This window comes from Melanerpes formicivorus, unplaced genomic scaffold, assembly GCF_026170545.1.
Source record: "Melanerpes formicivorus ecotype bairdi unplaced genomic scaffold, bMelFor1.0.p_v2 SCAF_14, whole genome shotgun sequence".
NCBI classification, from domain to species: domain Eukaryota; kingdom Metazoa; phylum Chordata; class Aves; order Piciformes; family Picidae; genus Melanerpes; species Melanerpes formicivorus.
Genome location: NW_027142366.1, coordinates 3,146,594 through 3,167,218, shown reverse-complemented (window position 1 = coordinate 3,167,218; position 20,625 = coordinate 3,146,594). Strand labels below are relative to the sequence as shown.

At 59.8% G+C, this 20,625-nt stretch overlaps 1 protein-coding gene across 1 annotated transcript; it reads left to right on the top strand.

Moving 5' to 3' along the window:
- Positions 1-6,634: 6,634 nt before the first annotated feature.
- Positions 6,635-20,625, top strand: FSCN1 (fascin actin-bundling protein 1). The gene is made up of 5 exons (XM_068146618.1): positions 6,635-7,475; positions 14,410-14,566; positions 15,289-15,410; positions 16,128-16,295; positions 18,105-20,625. Exons 1-5 carry the CDS (start codon positions 6,653-6,655, stop codon positions 18,305-18,307), a joined length of 1,473 nt encoding a protein of 490 aa, XP_068002719.1. The 5' UTR covers positions 6,635-6,652; the 3' UTR covers positions 18,308-20,625.

Sequence of the window (20,625 nt, the reverse complement as noted above, 5' to 3'; positions counted from 1 at the left end):
GGGGCCAAGTACCGGGCACAGTGCATTGACCAGAGCAGGAAACATGGATCCAGGCATGACAGAGCAAGAAAAATCAGAGCAGAAAGGAGCTGCTGTCGCAAGCTGAGTCACCTGCTCTGCCTGGCACTGCCGAGCGGCTGGGGCTGGGCTATTTTGGAGAGCTGTGTGGGCAGATGCTGATAACACACTTTCTTCTTCCCTGAGAATTCTTCTGGGTTGACTCCATGCTGCAGTGGGAGATTGGAAGCAGGGGACAAAGGCTGGCTGATGAGGCTGGTGCTGAAGTCTTCCTCTCGGCCTCCTGGTTTGGCTCATGGGTGTTAGGCACAAGCTGTAAGTGAGAGCCGAGCTTGTTGCACCTCTGGGATGTGGCACTGCTGGAGCTTCCCCTGGCATCACCTTCCTGCCTGCTGCCTTGCACCGGCCCAGCCCAGGTCAAAACCTCTGTGTTGGAGCAGCTGGAGGCTCCTCTGAAGTGCTTGGGGACCAAAATTCACTGCCAGGTTGGCACGGGTGGCCAGCAAGAGGCAAACACACCGCAACACTGCCTGTGAGTTCCTGGAGGAACCTGCCTCCAGCACACCAAGGCGGCTGCTTCTTCTCCCTAGTGGGCTGCAGAATGCCCCCAGGGCTCTCACACCACCTGCTCACAAAATGCACCACACTTTGCTGCGGGATGGGCACCAAAGAAGGGACACAACCCTTTCTTCTTGACTTTTTTCCTGGGGCTTGGATGGTTTGGGGTTTGTAGGTTTGGTTTGGGATTGTTGGTTTGGTTTGGGGTTTGTTGGTTTGGTTTGGGGTTTGTTGGTTTGGGGTTTGTTGGTTTGGATTTTGTTGGTTTGGTTTGGGGTTGTTGGTTTGGTTTGGGGTTTGTTGGTTTGATTTGGGGTTGTTGGTTTGGGGTTGTTGGTTTGGGCCTTGATGGTTTGGTTTGGTTTTGTAGGTTTGGTTTGGGGTTTGTTGGTTTGGGGTTTGTTGGTTTGGTTTGGGGTTTGTTGGTTTGGTTTGGGATTTGTTGGTTTGGGGTTTGTTGGTTTGGGTTTTGTTGTTTGGGTTTGGGTTTTGTTGGTTTGGTTTGGGGGTTGTTGGTTTGGTTTGGGTTTTGTTGGTTTGGGGTTTGTTGGTTTGGGGTTGTTGGTTTGGGGTTTGTTGGTTTGGTTTGGGGTTGTTGGTTTGGTTTGGGATTTGTTGGTTTGGGGTTTGTTGGTTTGGGCTTTGTTGTTTGGGTTTGGGTTTTGTTGGTTTGGTTTGGGGGTTGTTGGTTTGGTTTGGGATTTGTTGGTTTGGTTTGGGATTTGTTGGTTTGTTTTGGGTTTTATTGGTTTGGTTTGGGGGTTGTTGGTTTGGTTTGGGTTTTGTTGGTTTGGTTTGGGTTTTGTTGGTTTGGTTTGGGTTTTGTTGGTTTGGGGTTTGTTGGTTTGGTTTTTGTTGTGGTTTTGTTGTTGGGCTTTTTCTGTTTTTGTTAAGTCTGGAAAGTGTCCCCTGCTGCCTGACTGTTCTGTCCCACAAAATGCCTTGTGTCTCTCCTCTGATGCTGATGGGTGCCTCATGCCCCAGCAGAGCTCCTGGGGACCAGGCAGGACACTGGGTGCAGGACAAAGAGCGTTGTCCCCAGTGCCGAGGTTAGGAACTGCTACACAAAAGGTCTTCCAACCTCTCCCGATAAAATTCATTCTCCTGCTGTAAGAACCGAGGTCCAGCCTCCAGCCCACCTCTGCGGGGTCCTCTGGGGGGAGCTGGAGGAAGGGGCAGACTTTGGCTTTAGCTTCTGAATAATGGAAAAACCACAGCAGCAAACAGGCTGGAGCAGGAAGAGAGAAGCACAACATCCAGCCCCAGCCCGGCCCGGCCCTACGTGCCTTCCTGTCCTCTTTCTTCCTTCATTTGTTTGAGCCTTGCCTCTGCCCCACACCCAAGCTGCTTGAACTGGGGTCCCTCAAGCACTTCCATCCCTTATGGCACTCTGGATGCAATTAAATCAGGCTAAGGGGATAAACCCAGCTAATAAAGTGCTGAGCAAGCCCCACAGCTGGTGCCATGACCACTCCTGACTGCTCTGAGACACATCTGAGCCCTGACCATGCTCCACCACCACTGTCCCTCGCTTCCCAGGCTGTGGGCTGAGCACACACACCCCTTTGGGACAGCATCCCGTGGGAAAACTGCCCTGGAGTGTGATCTGCCACTCTGAGCCCCTCTCTTAGGGCTGCTCTTTGTTTCCCCTGGTGCTGCTGCTGCTTTTTTTTGTTGTTGTTGTTGTTGTTTAATTCTGCCTAATACAATTTTAATGAGGCCAGGGCGCCTGCCAACTGTCAGCAGAGCTGCTGGAGAACCTCTGCTGAGCTGCCTGGCAGCATATGCCAGCAAGGCCTGGCACCCTGGGGTGTTCCCCATGGCCCCCCACAGTGGCAAGGGGGATCCTGTGGAGATGCAGCCTCTGGCTGGGGCGTTGGGTCTGTGCCTAGGGCTTGCTCCTGGCCCTGGTCCAGCACTCCCCAGTCACCAGGTGGTTTGGCAAAGCCCTTATTCCCAACAGGGGACAGCTGCTCGAGGTCACCCTGCCCTGCACAAGGGCTCCTGTTGTCACCAAGTCCTGTCCCACACAGGGATGGAAGCGAATGGAGAGTGAGTGGCTACCTGACAATACCATCCCCAGTCTCTGATGGTGGTGAGACACTGGCCCAGGTTGCCCAAAGATGTGATAGATGTCTCATCTCTGGAAACATTCCAGGTCAGGTTGGGTCAGGATGGGGCTCTGAGCAGCCTGCTCTGCCTGAGGATGTCCCTGCTGACTGCAGGGGGCTGGGCTAGGTGACCTGTGCAGCTCCCTTCCAACCCAAGATGTTCTGTGACTCTAGGATTCTGCCAAGCCTCTCCATGGGATGCCAGGGGCACTGGTGATGGAGAAGCTTTCCAGGCCAGCCTTGGCCATCCCACAGCCACTGTCACCACCACAAAGGACATCAGCACCCTTAGGACTTCTGTCTGCACATGCCAGCAACAAGCCAGGGCTCACAGTGAGTGGGGGCCCTGGGTTAGAGCAGTAAGCCTGTGCTGCTGGGATGAAAACCTGTGAGCAGCCCCCACAAGCACTCCAGCAAGGACAAGGAAGGCTCAGGCCAGACTGGCAGCTGAGCTGTGGCTTGAAGCCAGAGGACAGCCACTCTCTGAAGGATGACCTGGTAGCACTGGCTCTGGGCACCCTGTGACACAGCTGTGCCTGAAAGTCCTGTGTGTGCTGGGGGGCAGGCAGGGATGGACACAGCCCAGAGCATCACAGAATCATACAATTGTCAGGGTTGGAAGGGACCCTAAGGCTCACCCAGTTCCAACCCCCCTGCCATGGGCAGGGACACCTCACACTACAGCAGGTTGCTCACAGCCACATCCAGCCTGGCTGCAAACACCTCCAGGGATGAGGCTTCCACCACACTGCCACACGCTGTGTTTGCATCTCTGCCCTCCTCAAGCCCCTCCTGCTGCTGTTGGCACCACCCGGCGTGCCCTGCAAACCACCCTCCCTGCAGCGGCCCTGGCCACCAGCTCCCAGTTCAAACCCGATGTCAGCAGCTCAGCTAAAGCCCCCGGGACCGCTTGCAAACAAAGCTGAGCTGCAACAGAAAGTGCCCAGGCAGGCACGACAATCCCAGGGCGTTCCTGTGCCCGAGGCAGGCAAGACAAGGGTCACTCCATGAGCAGGGCTCCTTTTCTCTTGGCTTTTCTCTCTCGGAGCCGGGGGTTGTTTGAAGCCCCAGCGGGTGAGTCATGCAGCCCCTCCAGAGGGGACCTGGCTGCGCTCTGGAAAGCCCTTGTCATGGACTCATGGATGCCGTGCGTCGGGGATGGGATCTTTGTGAAGCAGCAGCGGTGGGAGGGCTGCGGGGGGTGGGGGTGGGGGCGAGGGGGTGACCTCAGAAGCGTTTAGTCACGGTGGCTGGCAAAGGCGACAGGAAATGCAATATAGAGAGGGAAACCCAGCGCCTTTCTTCCCGCTCCAGCGCACCCGGCACGCACGGATGCACTCGGGAGACAAGTTTTGGCCACTGCATCCCCTCGCCTGGAGGCACTGGTCACCCTTCGCCACCACGGTGACATGTGGGGACGTCTCAGACAGCATTTGAGGCCCTCCCATTCCCCCTAAGCAGACAGTGCAGGGAGGGAGGTGCAGGGAGAGTTGGGTGCAGACAGGCTGGGTGCAGGCAAGCTGCCCACTGCTGAGCCAGGCAGTGCCAGCCATCCACACGGAGCTGCTGGGCGGGAGGGTAGAAAACAGAGTGTTGGGGTTTTTTTCCCCCAACCCCTCCATAATTGCTGGGGTTTGTGTGGGGTTTTTTGGTGGAGCAGCAAGGCAGTTTCTTTCTCAGCTTCACTCCCATCTGCCTGCTGCGGCAGGAGAAGGCAGAGCCGGGCAGCTGCGGGCCGGGGCAGCTGCTCGGCATCGCCGCTGGGTCCTAACGCCGGGGTGCCTTTAGCAAGAAGAGCAAAAGGGGTGTGCAAGGTAAACGTGGAGCTGCCTCCCTGAAGCTTGGTGGGGTTTGTTTCCAGCCCGGCTGAGAGGCTGGTGCTGGCTGCAGACGATCTGTCTGTCCGGATTTGCAGGGCATGCCTGGCAAACATGAGCACAGAGCAAGTCTGGCATCCAGGGAAATAACCCCCAGCCAGAGCTGACAGGTTTGCCCCAGGGCTGTTGTGCCAATGACCTTCAGGGCAAGGCTGGATGGTTGTGGTGCATCCCTGAGGTGGAGCAGTCTCTAACCGGTATGGCCAGTGCAGAACCAGTGGAGCCTGGAGGGCCTGAGGAGATAAGAGCAGGATGAGGCTCTGCCCTGAAGGGAGGATGAGCCTGGGGGAAGTCTTTGTGCCACCCAGCATCCAAGTGCACCCTGTCACATCTTTCCACCCACACCCAGGCTCCAGCCCTTCCCTTGTCCCACTTCAGCTGGGGTGGGCAGTTCTGCTCCCTCATCCAGCTGAAAAGCATCCCCTGGGTCCCTCCCATCTCTCTTTCTCTGATTTTCTGTTCCTGAACATTTCCCCAGCAGAGCCCCCCTGCATGCCCACAGGAGCATGTGCTCACCCGAGGGACTTCAACTCTGCCACCACAGCCATATTCCTCTTTATCCTTTCACAAAGATGGGAAGTGTCTGGGTTCCCAGGGAGCAGTAGGCAGCACAGGCAGCCTCTCCCTGTGCTACACCCAGCCTGTGGTCCCTTTCTGGGGTCATCCATGCCATATGTGCCAGCAGAGCATGGCCTCACATCTGCTCACCTACACCCTGAGAAGTGGCCTCCAAACACCACCCTTCCCCTGCACTGAAAGGGCCACATCTGGCTTCTGGCTTTGTTGGGGGGAATCTGGGCTCCCCAGGGCCCAGATGCTGCAGCCTCACCGGTGCCTGGCACGGGGTGCTGGGATAGCTCAGAGATGGCTGGGGGAGGCCACGACATCATTCACCCTTCCGCCCCACATCATGGCCAAGGGCCTGCGGGGCAGAGGGGTGCAGGGGGAATCTGGCAGGATAGGGAGGACCTTGCAGTGGGCTGGGGTCTTGCAATGAAGGAGAGGTGCTCTCAGTTCAAGGGGGTCTCTTGCAATGCAGAGGGTGGTCTTAGACAGTGATGAGATCCTGCAAGGCATAGAGGGGGTTGCAGCACGGGGGGAGTGTTCAGCACTGGGGGTGTTCTTGCAGTGGGGATGGGGGCTTGCACTGCAGGAGGGGAGGCTTGCAGTTGTGTGTGGGGAGGGTTCTTGCAGTGTTGAGGGGGTTATGCAGTGTGTCTATGGTGGCCTTGCAAGGAGGGGTCTTGCCTTGTGGGGGGAGTTCACAACGTGTGTGTGGGGGGCTGAAATTCAACAGGGTACTTCCTATGCAAGGAGAGGTCTTGTTATACCGTGGGGGTCTTGCACTGTGTGTGGGGTCCTGCTGTTCAAGCAGGTTCCTGCCATGCCTGAAAGGGTCTTGCCATACAGTGGGGCCTTGTATTGGGGTGGGGACTGCGATTCAAGGAAGCTCTTGAAATGCAGGAAAGGGTCTTCTCATGTGGTGGGGTCTAGCAACGCGGGGGTGTGAAGGTCTTGCAGTTCAATGGGGCTCTTGTAAAGCAGGGAGGGGACTTACCATGCAGTAGGGGATCTTGCAATATGGGGGTCTCCTGAAATTCAAGGGGGCTCTTGCTGTGCCAGAAAGGGTCTTGCTAGGCAGTGGGGACTTGTGCTGGGAGGAGGGGTCCTTCGCTTCGAGGGAGCTCTTGCAATGCAGTGGAGGTCTTTCAGTTTAGGGGTGAGGGTGTCTTGCAACTCAAGGAAGCTCCTGCAATGCAGGGAGGGGTCTGGCCATGCATTGTGGGGCTTGCACTGGGAGGAGGGGTCCCGCGATTCAATGGGGCTTTTGTACTGCAGGGAGGGGTCTTGCCGTGCAATGGAGTCTCCCAATCCGGGAGGGGAGCAAACCGAGGGGGCTCTGGCTGCCCCGGCAGGGGTCCCGTGGCGATGCTGAGGGGGTTTCGGGGTGCTGCGGCGGGGCGGGGGCGGGCGGGGGTCGCGGCGGGGGCCGGCCCGGCGGCGGGGAGAGGCGGTGCCGCGGCGGGGCTATAAAGGCGGCGGCGGGGCGGGCGCGGCAGCGGCGGCGGCAGCAGCAGCGGGCGGAAAATGACGGCGAACGGGACGGCGGAGCCGGTGCAGATCCAGTTCGGGCTCATCAACTGCAGCAACAAGTACCTGACGGCCGAGGCTTTCGGGTTCAAGGTCAATGCCTCGGCCGCCAGCATGAAGAAGAAGCAGATCTGGACGCTGGAGCAGGACGGCGAGGACTCCAGTGCCGTGCTGCTGAAAAGCCACCTGGGCCGGTACCTGGCAGCCGACAAGGACGGCCGGGTGAGCTGCGACAGCGAAGAGCCCGGTCCCGACTGTCGCTTCTTGGTGGTGGCTCACGGCGACGGGCGCTGGTCGCTGCAGTCCGAGCCCCACCGCCGCTTCTTCGGCGGCACCGAGGACCGTCTGTCTTGCTTCGCCCCCGCCGTCTCGGCAACCGAGAAATGGAGCGTCCACTTGGCCATGCATCCCCAGGCCAACCTCTACAGCCTGGCCCGCAAGCGCTACGCCCACCTGGGACCTCGCCGCGACGAGCTGGCCGTGGACCGCGATGTGCCGTGGGGCGTGGATGCCCTCATCACCCTCCTCTTCGTGGATCAGCGCTACAGCCTGCAGAGCTGCGACCACCGCCTGCTCCGCAGCGACGGTCGCCTGGTGCCCGCCGCCGAGCCCGGCACCGCCTTCACACTCGAGTTCCGCTGCGGGAAGGTGGCCTTTCGCGACGGGGAGGGTCGTTACCTGGCTCCCTCGGGACCCAGCGGTACCCTCAAGGTGGGAAAGAACTCCAAGGTGGGAAAGGATGAGCTCTTCGCCCTGGAGCAGAGCTGCCCGCAGGTCGTGCTGCGAGCCGGCAACGACAGGAATGTCTCCACTCGGCAAGGTAAGAGGGGGTGAGGCGGGGACACATCTCGGCCACCTCTTAAGCCCCTGCAGTGTGATCCTGCGTCCCTCGGGCTTTGCCCGCCCAGAGCTGCCCACTGCATCCCCCGGACATCAGCATCCCCCGGGCATTGCCTGCTTGGAGCTGCCCGCCTGCATCCCTCCAGCATCAGCACCCCTTGGGCATCGCTTACCCTGAGCCGCCCCCCTGCATCCCTCGGGCATCACTTTCTTTGCATCCTCTGCATCACCCCAGAATCGCCGCTCCCGAGTGCCCTGCCACCGTCGGCTCCCCCAGTCGCACAGCATCCCCATCCTCCCTGCAGCAGCAGCCCCACAGGGTGCCCCCCCGCATCCCTCTGCCATCACACCTTTAGGGTCTCTTCACCTCAGGCTGAACCTCCACACACACCTCCCTACACCCCTCCCCCTGAAGTCCCAATCTCTCCAAGGCACCCCCCTGCACCCCTCCAGCCTGGCTGCCCGCAGTTCCTCCCCCGATCCCTCCATCCCCCACACCCCTCCTACATTCTCCGGCATCCTCTGTCTGGGGCCCCCCATGCTTCCAGCACCCCCATCCCTGCAGCATCGCCTCCACAGGGTACCCCGAGTGTCGGGGGGAGTGGTGAGGGCCCTGCCTTGGGGTTCCAGGAGCTGGGGGAGGTGGATGTGGCGTTTCCTTGCGGTGCAGGAGCTGGGCTGCCATCGCCTTCCTACCTCCGGAGCTCATTGTTCACCCAACAAAGCCTCCTCCAGCCTCCTCCTTCCCGGAGCACGGCTAAGCCACACGCTCTGCAGAGCGGGGTCCTGGGGGTTGTACTACCCCCCGTGGGGCTGCACTGCACCCGTGGGGATGGGAGGGGGAGTGGGTGCCACCCCCCACCCTGGACTCGGCAATGTTACAAATCCCCCGCGTGGAGCCGTGACCTACATCCACCCGCACAAAGGCGGCCGTGCCTCTGCCCCTGTCCCCTCGGAGGGGCCACCACGCTTCTGGCCTTGAGCGTTGTGGCCACACAGTGCAGCTCCTTGGGCACATGGCCACCCTCTCGCCTTTGAGCACCCAGCCTGCTTCCCACCCCCCCTACCAGCTCGAAGGGTGCTGGCTTGAGGATGGGAGTCCCGGTCTGCGGGCAGGGGGACGCTGGGGGTGCTGGGTGCCACGGCCGGGCCGGTGTGGGAGCCCTGGGACACGTCGCCGGTGTGCCAGGTCAGGCTGGCACACGCCGGGCGCGGGATGAGTGCGAGCACGTCTGGCCGCAGCGGAAAGCCAGGAGGAAGGAGCCGCGGGGAATTTCTGGGTGCATTTATGTAACGTTTCAAGGTTGCAGCTTCACCCCCAGCCGTGCCTGGGCAGCTCCGGGCAGCAGGGAGATCCCTGCCTTTCTCCTTCCCCGCAGCAAATGCTGCCCTTGCAAAGCAGCCCCTAAAACCAAAACAAACCAGGCTGCAGAGAGGGGCGGTGGGGGCTGTTTGCCCCCCGGGCACAGGGGCTTGGGGAGGAGGGAGAGGACCGTGATGGCGGGAGGCTGCCGCAGCGCCGTGGGGGAAGGGCTGCAGCAGCCCTTTGTCACCAGAGATGGGAAAACCAGATGTGGGGGGAGATGTGTGGGATGGGGGTGGTGGTGGAGGACCCCATGGTGTGAGCAGGAGCTGCTGGCAGCTTTGCGGGGACCCCACGGTGCGGGCGGGAGCTGCTGGCGGAGCCGCTGGCTTTGTGTGATTTGGGATGGATAGGGGGGTGTGAAGGGAGGGGGGGGGCGCACAAATCTCCCCAGCAACAGGGGGCTCTGGGCCCCTTTCCAAGGAAAACAGAGTGGGGAGGAAGGTGCTGGGGCAGCACATCCTTGCTCTAGTCCGTTTTGGCTGGAGAAGCCATTTCCACCCAATTTATCCTGCCTGGCAGCAGCAAGAGGCAGCTGTCGCTCTCTGGGGCTCTCCCGTAAGCTCCTTGTCCCAAGGCTGCCACAAAGGCAGCCGAAGGAAGTGCCTGCAGACAGCTCTCTCCCCTGCCGAGCTGATAACACCGAGTCGCTGCCAGATGAGCCGGAGGCCGTGGTGGTTCGGCACAGGCTGGTGGGAAAAGGCGGATCCTTCCTGGAGAAGGATCAGGGCTGGCAGTGGCCGCTCTCCCCCTGCCCTGCGGGAGCAGCAGGGATGGAGCTGAGGGGGTTTTGTGGCTCCCCCGGCTGGGAGCTGCAGCTGAGCCAGCCTTGGGACCGAATTGTCCCACAAGTGCCCAGTCAGCTCCTGGCTTGGAGCCACCTCCCTGCCCTGGGGTTAGCCACTGTCACCATCCGCTGCACAGGGGCACTGGGGACCACGCTGTCAGCCATCCTGGGGGTGCCAGCCTGGCTTCTGCACCAGTGCTGGGGCTGGCTTTGGCACCGTTCCCCTGACTCTACAGAAGGATGGGGTTCCTGGGGAGCCCCTGCTCCGTGTGAGCCTCCATCTCCCTGTTGCACCTCCAGCTCGAGGCGAATCGGGGTGCTGCCAGCAGAAAGTGTCCTCCTCCCCGCCTCAATGGCTCCTTTCTAGCCTGGCTGAGGCAACAAAGGGCCCTTTGTGGGCACGAGGGTCCCTGGGAGCAGAGCACTGGCATTGTCCCTGCACAGCTGGGCCCCTGCCAGCCCCCCCAGTCCTGCTCAGCAGAGGTGAGCTGCCTGCCCACCCCAGGCCAAGGTGGGGGCAGAGGATGTTCTGCCTTGGGAGAGAGGCATTTTGGGCAGCAGGGATCTGGGGAGGGCGGCGAGAGAGCCGTGCGGTGATGGGAGTGTGCCTGGGCGATGGGGAGCTCTGCTTTGGGGCAAGGAGCCCTCCCAGCATGGGGGTGTTTTGTGCTGGCTGCTGCCATGGCCAGTTTTCTTCCCTCAGTTCCTCTGGGTGCTGCAGCGAGGCGGGGAGACGCAGCTCCCGGGGCCGCGTGCTCAGCTGCAGGTTTTCCTCTGTTTCATCATCCATGGCTTGCCCCTACCTGTGACCACTTTGCAGAGCTGCATCCCTAGCAGAGGAGCTGCACACTCCTCGGGTGCTGCAGGCTTTGCTTTTGAACACAGACATGCTGGGGTTTATGTGTGGGTGCAATACAAACCCATCAGGAGGGCAAGGAGGGCACAAGCTGGGTCTCAGAGCACCTGCAGGGCTGCGGTGTGGGGTGGAGGGTGCCAGAGCCCTGCAGGGAGGCTGAACCTGGCCTGAGTGGGCAGAGCTGGGTGAAGCATCCCCCAGGCTTGCTGGGGCACAGGGATCCAAAATCCTGCCCTGCCACCCACCAGGGCTTGGCAGGTCTGAGGGTGCTGCTGGTGCTCCCCCAGAGGAAGGTGGGTTTGGGTTTTTTTCAGGCATAACTGTGGATTTTTTGGAAGGGAGCCTCTTGGCCTCTGGGGAGTTGGAGGATGGGAAAGGTGCAGCCTCCTGCCTGCTCCCAGTGTTGGGCAGGGCTGGCAGCTGCCCGAGGCCCTGATAGCTTCCAGTCACAGACAGGCAGTGAGCAGAGCCCACGTGTGGGCAGCTCCTGAGGTGTGGGTCTGGGCATGAGGGCTGCTTCAGCAGCTTGTTCCACTGGTTGGCCATGGTCCTCCAGGCTCTTGGCCTCCTTTCTGTAGAGCACATCCCACTGGGTCTCAGCAGCATCCTGGGACAGCCATGGGACATCCTCTGCATGAACTTAATCCAGAGGGAAGGTCTTCCACGTGCCGTAAATGCTGCCCACACCGGGCCTGCAGCCGCTCGTGGCATGGAGGTTGGCACAGCCACAGCTGCTCCTTTGGGTGGGGAAGCTTGTCTCTTTGGGAGGTGTGGGAAGGTGGGATGTGCACCCAGCATCCTGGACTGGAGAGCAGGGAGGAGTGGGGCATCCATCCTGTCCTGCAGCCCCGAGGGGTTGGCAGCAGCTGGAAACCTCAGCGGCTGAGGATTTGGGAAGCCCTTTCCTGCCTCCAGCACTGGCTTCCCTCCCTGCTCCCCTTCCTCTGAAGACCTGCAGCCCAAGGGCTTTGTTTGGCTGGGGGCTCAGCATTAAGAAGCCCTGGGGGGACACACACCTCAGCCCCCCAGTTCCCACCTCCAGCCTCTGCATCCTCCTGTAGCAAACCCGTGTGGCGGATGGAGCTGGAGACCCTCCCGCGCGGGGGATTTGGGGGGACACGGGGGGGCCTCTGTCCAACCCCCTCCTGCCTCCAGCTGTAATTAGCAGCTGCCTCAAGGTCAGGCTGAGTCGTGCTGGCTGCAGACTGTAAATTTCCCGGGAGCTGTAATTAAAGCAGGATGGCAGCAGGAGACTCCTGCTCCCTGCCACAGCCCTGGGCTGCAAAAAGCAGGGGCGGAGGTGGTGGTGGCTGGAGGGACAGCGTCTGTCCTTCACCACAGGGACATCCCCCTTGGTCCCACCGTGGCCCCACCACCTCTCAGCCCGTGGTTCCTCCAGCGTTCCTCCCATCCCACCCTGCTCTGCTCCCCCAAACCTGCTCCAGCTCAGTTACAACCTTCAGAAGCTGTAATTGCATTCCTTGCTGCTGAGTCAGTGTAACCCGACCCAGCCCTGCTTTTGGGGAGGGGGTGGTGGGAGACCCTGCAAGGCGCTGGGGAAGGCCAAACCTCTGCAGGATGGGAAGAGCATGGGCAGTGGCATGGTGGCAGGGCTGGGGGACACTGGTGGGTTCACTGTGCTCCTTGGTGGAGGGATCTGGGGGACAAGGGACAGTGTCAGGGAACCTCAGTGCTTGCTGTCCCCTCTTCAGCCCATCAAATCCTGCTCAGTGGCACAAAGCTTCTCCATCCCAGGCTCCTCCCTTTGTATGCAGGTCAGGGATCTCCTCACCTGAAAGCATGGTGAGGAGGAAACAGTGCTGCTGCTTCCCCCCATGCAAACCACAGCAGCAGCCCTTGCAGGTTTGGAGCTGCCAGCAGCCTTTGGGTAGTGGCTGCATCCTCCATTGTCCTCTCTGGCAGCCCCATCCCTCTCCATGAGCTTCCACAGAGTCCCTCTTCCCCTGCCCTGTCACTTGGCTCTTGAGAGGCCATGGTGCTGCTTTGCTGGCAGGGATGCAAAATCCAAACCAAATGTTTCCACCCCCCCAGCAGTTCTGGCTCAGCCCCCAGCAGTTCTGGGAGGGGATAAGTGTGGCACAACTACATGAGCCAAGGGTTTGCCCAGTGGGGCTGGGGTTGGTGGCCATACATCACCCCTCTGCCCCCTGTACTGCCCCAGATACCTCAGGGAGCAAAGCCCTGGAGTGGTTGTGTCCATCAGGAGCTGCAGAAGGTGCTGGATGGAGGATGTCTGGCGTGAGAAGGCAGTGGTGTGGCAGCCACAGGACAGGTTGGGTGTGGGACATAAGATTACAGCCCAGCCAACAAAGCCAAGGCTTCAAAGCCTAATCCCCTCGGGAAAGGTGGGAGATTTGATATGCAAGGCAGAGGCTGCTCCCAGGCAGGGGCATGGGATGGGGATGTATGGCTGGAGATGCAGCTGTGCCTGCAGGATCTAGGGGAAAACATCTCCCCAAGACCCATTGCTGGGGTGTGGAGGTAGATGGTCCCTCCCTTAAGTGCAGCTGGTGGGACTGGGTGATCACAGAACCAGAATGGTAGGGGGTTGGAGGGGACCTCTGAAGATCATCTACTCCAAGGTCTTTTCCAACCAAAGCACTTCTGTGAATCTGTGACTTGCTGGTGGCCTTCCAGTGCAGAAATCACCAAGGCTGCAGTGCCTGAAGCCCTCCCAGCAGCAGGCAATGCACAGGGCTGAGCCCAATGCCAGCCCCACGAGCTGGTTCTTGACTCCTGGAAGAGGCAGATGTGGGAGGAAAGGTTGCAGAGAAGCTTTTGATCCTTTCCAGGACCAGGTGCATGGTTGGACTCCAGCCTGTAGCACCCCTGTAGCAGGGGAGGGTCATGGGTGCTACAGGCTGTGACAGACACAGCCTGTTCCAGCCACAGTCTGAACCACCATCCCCTCTGGGGCCCATCTGGGGCCCATCTCTGCTCATGGTGGCTCTGTGTAGGCAGAGAGGAGTGCAAGAGAGTGCTGCACCCCAGCTCCTTTCCCAAAACCTAGCCCAGCAGCTTGGCCACATGGCTTTGGCTCCAGGCCATGGCTTGTGACTCTCATCCCAAAAGTATTCTGAGGCGGAAATCCACCAAGCAGGAGAGCTCTGGAGCTCTGGACAGGCTTTGGCCCCACTAGCCCTGACTCAGCAGGTTTGCCTGGGCTTGGTGCCTGTGGTGGGTGTGGACGTGGCTGGAGAGCCTGGCGGTGGCCCCAGGGCTCTGCTGGTGGCCACCACCTCCCCAGGATGCTCCTGGTGCATCCACCTCCGAGGCTGCTGGGGCAAAGGCTGGCTCTGGTCCCCCTGGGGCAGAGCTGGGTCACCCTGGTTGGCAGAGCTGGAGGACAGGCTGAGGTTGATGTTTTGTTGGGAGGCAGGGAAAGGCTTGGCTGCTCAAGGGCTTTCCCAAGCCTCCTCTCTCTGCATTCCTCACACCACCTGTGACAGCCTGCAGATGAAAAACGGTGCCATGGTCCTTAAACATGCCACGAGCTGGGCGTTCATAAGTCATGGGGTGGCCTCTGCTGATGGGTAGAATAACCTGGCTGTCACCTCCAGGGAATAAACTACAGCCCTTTGCTGTGTGAAATAGCAAAGCTGGTCTTTGCTTGGAGCTTCACTGTCGTGGAGCCAGAGAGTCCTGAGCTGAAGCACTTGGCCACCTCTGCTCAGTCCAGCCCTGTCACTTGGGGAGCCAAAGGAAAGCTGGGGATTTGGACCCAAAATGCCAGGAGGGAGATGTGTGTGAGGGATTTGGGTGTCACCAAAGCTCGCCCAGGGGAGCAGGATCCTGCCCATCTCCCTTGGGCTGCACCCAGACCTGCTGGAGGTGGATTGAGGTCCCCTTCTGGCACCCCCCTGACCTCCATCTGTCTCTGTCCTTAGGGATGGACCTCTCAGCCAACCAAGATGAGGAGAGTGACCAGGAGACCTACCAGCTGGAGATCAACAAGGACACCAAGAAATGCGCCTTCAGGACCTACACTGGGAAGTACTGGACCCTCACCTCCAACGGGGGCATCCAATCCACTGCCTCCACAAAGTGAGTCCTCTGACCCCAGCAGGGACAAACCCTTCTGCATCTGCTAGGGGAATCCAAGGGGGACTTTCCAGCCTAGGTGCTCACCCCAAAACACTTCCTAGTGAAGGCAGATGGTTCCCTGGAGAGCCAGGGCCGGGCTGAGGCCTCCCACGATGCTGGGGAAGTCCCTGGGGCCATGCAATCCTTCCCAGCCAGCTGGGGCTGTTGGAATGCTGTGCCCTGCAGTTCAACCCCACATGAACTGAGAGCTGAGCAGAAACCCCAAAAGCACATTTGGCTGCCTGCCTGCCTCCTCCTGGCTCCTCTTGCCTGGCTCCTCTTGCCTGGCTCCTCTTGCCTCCTCCTGGCTCCTCTTGCCTCCTCCTGGCTCCTCTTGCCTGGCTCCTCTTGCCTCCTCCTGGCTCCTCTTGCCTCCTCCTGGCTCCTCTTGCCTCCTCCTGCCTGCCTCCTGGCTCCTCTTGCCTCCTCCTACCTGCCTCCTCTTGCCTGGCTCCTGCTGCCTTCTCCTGCCTGCCTCCTGGCTGCTCTTGCCTCCTCCTGCCTGCCTCCTCCTGCCTGCAGGGCGAAGGCTTACTCTTGGGATGGCCACCACTATGTTTTTCATTTGGAACGGATCAAACTGGGGTCTCCCGGCCCAGTTGTGACCCTCTGTGGGCTGGCAGGGTGGCACTGGCAGGGTGCCCAGCCCTGGCATCCTGCTGAGCACCCTCTCTGCCCCACAGGAACGCCAGCTGCTACTTTGACATCGAGTGGTGTGACAAACGCATCACCCTGAGAGCTGCCAACGGCAAGTACGTGACGGCCAAGAAGAACGGGCAGCTGGCAGCCTCCATGGAGACAGCAGGTAAGGGACCCCCCTTTGGCACCCCAGCCCCACACTGGGTGTCAAGGGACAAAGTTGTGCCCATCCCATCCCAAGCCAGGCTCAGGTACACAGCCAGTGTGGCTTCTCAATGACTGCCTATGTACCTTGAGATGGTGAGGAATGGGCAGGGGGCATAGCTCCGTCCTCCTCGGAGCCAGCTGTGGGAGCAGGGCTCTGCACCCCTGCTGGGTGTGAGTATTGTGCCCAGTTTTGGGCACCTCAGCACAGGAGAGATGTGGAGGTGCTGGAGCCAGTGCAGAGGAGGGCGAGGAAGCTGGGGAAGGGCCTTGGAGAATAAATCTGATGAGGAATGCCTGAGGGAGCTGGGGATGGTTAGTGTGGAAGAGGAGGCTGAGGGGAGACCTCCTGGCTGTCTACAACCTGAAAGGACCTTGTGGAGAGGCTGCTGCTGGTCTCTTCTCACATGTAATTAGTGATGGAACAAGAGGGAACAGCCTCAAGCTGCCAGTGGGCAGGTTTAGACTGGACTTGGGGAAACAGTTTTCCCCAGCAGGAGCGGTCAGGCACTGGAATGTGCTGCCCAGGGGGGCGGCGGAGTCACCAAGCCTGGGGCGGTTCAAAGGTGGTTTGGATGCGGTGCTTGGGGATATGGTTCAGGGTTCTGGGCTGGACTTGGTGATCCCTGAGGGTCACATTTCGGTGATTCTGTGGCCGTTGCTCTGCCTGGGGGCACAGGTGAGACGGAGCAGTTCGTGATGAAGCTGATCAACAGGCCGATCATCGTGCTGCGCGGCGAGCACGGCTTCATCGGCTGCCGCAAGGTCACCGGCACCCTGGACTCCAACCGCTCCTCCTACGACGTCTTCCAGCTGGAGTTCAACGACGGAGCCTACAACATCAAGGGTGAGTGAGCGCCCAGGGCAGGGGGCTCTGGCCTGGCAGGATGCTGATGGCCATCCAATGACAGAGCCTACAACATCAAGGGTGAGCGAGCACCCAGGGCAGGGGGCTCTGGGCTGGCAGGATGCTGATGGCCATCCAATGACGCAGCCTACAACATCAAGGGTGAGTGAGAGCCCAGGGCAGGGGGCTCTGGGCTGGCTGGATGCTGATGGCCATCCAATGACACAGCCTACAACATCAAGGGTGAGTGAGAGCCCAGGGCAGGGGCTCTGGGCTGGCTGGATGCTGATGGCCATCCAATGACAGCCTACAACATCAAGGGTGAGCGAGCACCCAGGGCGGGGGGCTCTGGGCTGGCTGGATGCTGATGGCCATCCAATGACAGAGCCTACAACATCAAGGGTGAGTGAGCGCCCAGGGCAGGGGGCTCTGGGCTGGCTGGATGCTGATGGCCATCCAATGACGCAGCCTACAACATCAAGGGCGAGCGAGCACCCAGGGTGGGGGGCTCTGGGCTGGCTGGATGCTGATGGCCATCCAATGACAGAGCCTACAACATCAAGGGCGAGCGAGCACCCAGGGTGGGGGGCTCTGGGCTGGCTGGATGCTGATGGCCATCCAATGACGGAGCCTACAACATCAAGGGTGAGCGAGCACCCAGGGCGGGGGGCTCTGGGCTGGCTGGATGCTGATGGCCATCCAATGACGCAGCCTACAACATCAAGGGTGAGTGAGAGCCCAGGGCAGGGGCTCTGGGCTGGCTGGATGCTGATGGCCATCCAATGACAGAGCCTACAACATCAAGGGTGAGCGAGCACCCAGGGCAGGGAGCTCTGGGCTGGCAGGAGGCTGATGGCCATCCAATGACAGAGCCTACAACATCAAGGGTGAGCGAGCACCCAGGGCAGGGAGCTCTGGGCTGGCAGGATGCTGATGGCCATCCAATGACAGCCTACAACATCAAGGGTGAGCGAGCACCCAGGGCGGGGGGCTCTGGGCTGGCAGGATGCTGATGGCCATCCAATGACAGAGCCTACAACATCAAGGGTGAGTGAGCGCCCAGGGCAGGGGGCTCTGGGCTGGCTGGATGCTGATGGCCATCCAATGACGCAGCCTACAACATCAAGGGCGAGCGAGCACCCAGGGTGGGGGGCTCTGGGCTGGCTGGATGCTGATGGCCATCCAATGACAGAGCCTACAACATCAAGGGCGAGCGAGCACCCAGGGTGGGGGGCTCTGGGCTGGCTGGATGCTGATGGCCATCCAATGACACAGCCTACAACATCAAGGGTGAGTGAGAGCCCAGGGCAGGGGCTCTGGGCTGGCTGGATGCTGATGGCCATCCAATGACAGCCTACAACATCAAGGGTGAGCGAGCACCCAGGGCAGGGGACTCTGGGCTGGCTGGATGCTGATGGCCATCCAATGATGGAGCCTACAACATCAAGGGTGAGTGAGCACCCAGGGCAGGGGGCTCTGGCCCGGCAGGATGCTGATGGCCATCCAATGATGGAGCCTACAACATCAAGGGTGAGCGAGCACCCAGGGCAGGGGGCTCTGGGCTGGCTGGATGCTGATGGCCATCCAATGATGGAGCCTACAACATCAAGGGTGAGCGAGCACCCAGGGCGGGGGGCTCTGGGCTGGCTGGATGCTGCTGGCCATCCAATGATGGAGCCTACAACATCAAGGGTGAGCGAGCACCCAGGGCAGGGGCTCTGGGCTGGCAGGGGGCCGAGGGCCATTGGGGGTCCCTGCCCCGTGGCGAGGGCGGCTCACCAGGGCCACGCGGTCGCCTCTCTGCCGCAGACTCCACCGGGAAGTACTGGATGGTGGGCAGCGAGTCGTCGGTCACCAGCAGCAGCGACACCCCCGTGGACTTCTTTTTCGAGTTCTGCGACTACAACAAGGTTGCCATCAAGATCAACGGCAAGTACCTGAAGGGCGACCACGCCGGGGTCCTGAAGGCATCGGCCGACGCCATCGACGCCTCCACCCTCTGGGAGTATTGATGCACTTTAGCCTGCCCCCTCCCTGCCCCCCGCCCCTCCCCACCCCGGTGCCAACTTCTCTCTTTCCCTTCTGCCCTTCCTTTTGTTTTGTTTTTCTGTTGGGTTTTTGTTTCTCCTCTCTGTGTAAGGATTTTTGTGTGTTTGTTTCAGAGCAGCTTGCCCTTCCTCTCCTGCCCTCGTGCGGGAGGTGGGGCTCCAGAAATCCCTGTAAGAACTGGAAAAGTGATGGGGGCAGCTTGCCTATAGCTTTGTAGAGGGCTCTGTCTCTAGTCTCCCCTCCCCCCGCCTCACCTCCTGGTTTGCTGGGCTTGGAAACTGCCCTGCCTCCCCCTTCCAGCCCCAAGCACACCCTTAGGGTAGTTTATTTTCCCCTCCTCGACTGAGAAAAGGGAATAAGATCACCTCTGGGCTCGCTTCTGCCATATCAGCACTGGCACCGCCTCACCCTGTGCTGCCAGTGTCCCTTGGAGCACCCATCCTGTTCCATCCCGTCCTGCCCCACTCCAAGCCAGAGCAGAGTGAAGGTGCTGGGCTCAGCCAGCTCCTCCTGGCTCCCCTCAGCTACTTCTCTCTGCTCCCGGCCCTTGAGGCAGCATTCATCCCCAGCTGAGCTCTAAGAGGTGACCTTGCATATCACAGCATCCCTGGGGACCAGGCTGGCACCTGCCACCACACATACCCATGGAAGGGCCAGCAAGCCAACCCCTGCCCCCTCTGCCCCTTTCCAATGCTCCTGGAAATGATTTTTTTAGGGTGATTCCCTCTGGAAAGCCTCAGCCTTTCATCTCAATGGAGCCCCAGCTCCTTGTGTCACTCTGCCCCTCCTTGTGCTTCGGGCTCTGGAGGAGCAGTAGAGACCCCAGTAGTGGGTCCAGCCTAGCAGGTGCCTGCCCTGGGGCTGGTCCTGCTGCTGTGCCTGGGTGGTGGTAGCTGGAAGCATGAACTGCAGCTTTTGGTTTACAGAATAGAGAAGTTCCTTAGCAAACTTTGCACAGTGGGATTTGCTCTCCTTACCTTTGGCTTTTCTTGGTTGCTTTTGGTTTTTGTTTTCCTCTAGTAAAATACTGGAACAGTGAAGTGCATCACTGAACACCTAATGCTGAATGAGGAGGGGCCCATTCCCATGGGCTTCCCCCTCCCTGCAAGGAGGAGGCCAGCTCCTGCTCCTTGCCACCCTGGGCTCTGCTCTCTTAGCATTCAACCCTACTGGAAAAGAGAAGGAAAAAAAAAGAGAGAAAAAAGGGAAAAAGAAAAAAAGGAAAAAAAAAAAAAAGATAAAAAAGGGAAAAAAATAAAAAAAGAAAAAAGAGAAAAAAAAAAAAAAAAGAGAAAAAGGAAAGAGAAAAAAAGACAGAAAAGACCAAAACAGTATTTTTGTTAGTCTCTATTTATATAAGCTCTCCACGGCACTGTGTTACCAGCTGTTGTCTGTACTGGGTCTGCATTAGCGTACACCGCGGGCTGTAAGGGTGATGCTGACGTGTTCGTTAGGGTGGTGAGAGGCACTTTACCCTTTGGGGTCTTCCCGGGGCTGGGATTTGCTCCCTGCAAAGACACCAAGGAGCCTTCTCTCCCCCCCCCCACCCCCCGCGGGCCCCCGCCGGGGGGCTCCCCCCGCCCCACGCCAAGGGTGCTGGCGGCGTCGCTGCCAAACCAGGGCCGGTCCCCGCTGCCGGAGGCGAGGCAGGGGCTCGACAGCCTTAAAGCCATCCACGTGGAGGGACAACCGACCCTCCGGAGGAGCTTGGTGCTAAACCCTCAGCTGGGAGAGGGAGCGACCCCCCTCCTCTGCCACGGGGACAACTCCGGGCCGGGGGTCCCTGGCCGGCACAGGGGATCCCGGCTGGGATTCTACCTCGGCTCTGCGCTCACATCCAAGGCCTGCCTGTGCCCACCCGGGGACCAGGGTGGCCCTCGAAGGACCGAGTGTCTTGATGAAGCCCTGAGTGACTTGGCACACACACTCCTCGCTGGCCTTCACCCTCCCCTCTCTGTGCCACCTCCTTGTCCCCCTCCCCGTGGCAGTTCAAACCATGTAACTCCTGCTCTGGCTTCTTCTGTGTGACACTAGGTCAACATCTCCCCTGTCCCGTCCCCTCCCCCCTTCCTCCTTACCAGGTGTTGTGACTCTCTTGAAACATCTCACTCTGAAAAACTTAAGATTGGGTTTGTTTGGGGCTTGGGTTTTGGGTCTTTTTTTTTTAATTATTTTTTTTTTGTAAGTGCCATTTGTATAACTTAAAAATAAAATTAAATAATTAGCTTCAACTGGAGAAAAGAGGAATAAAAACAACCATCAATCCTGCATTGGGACCTGA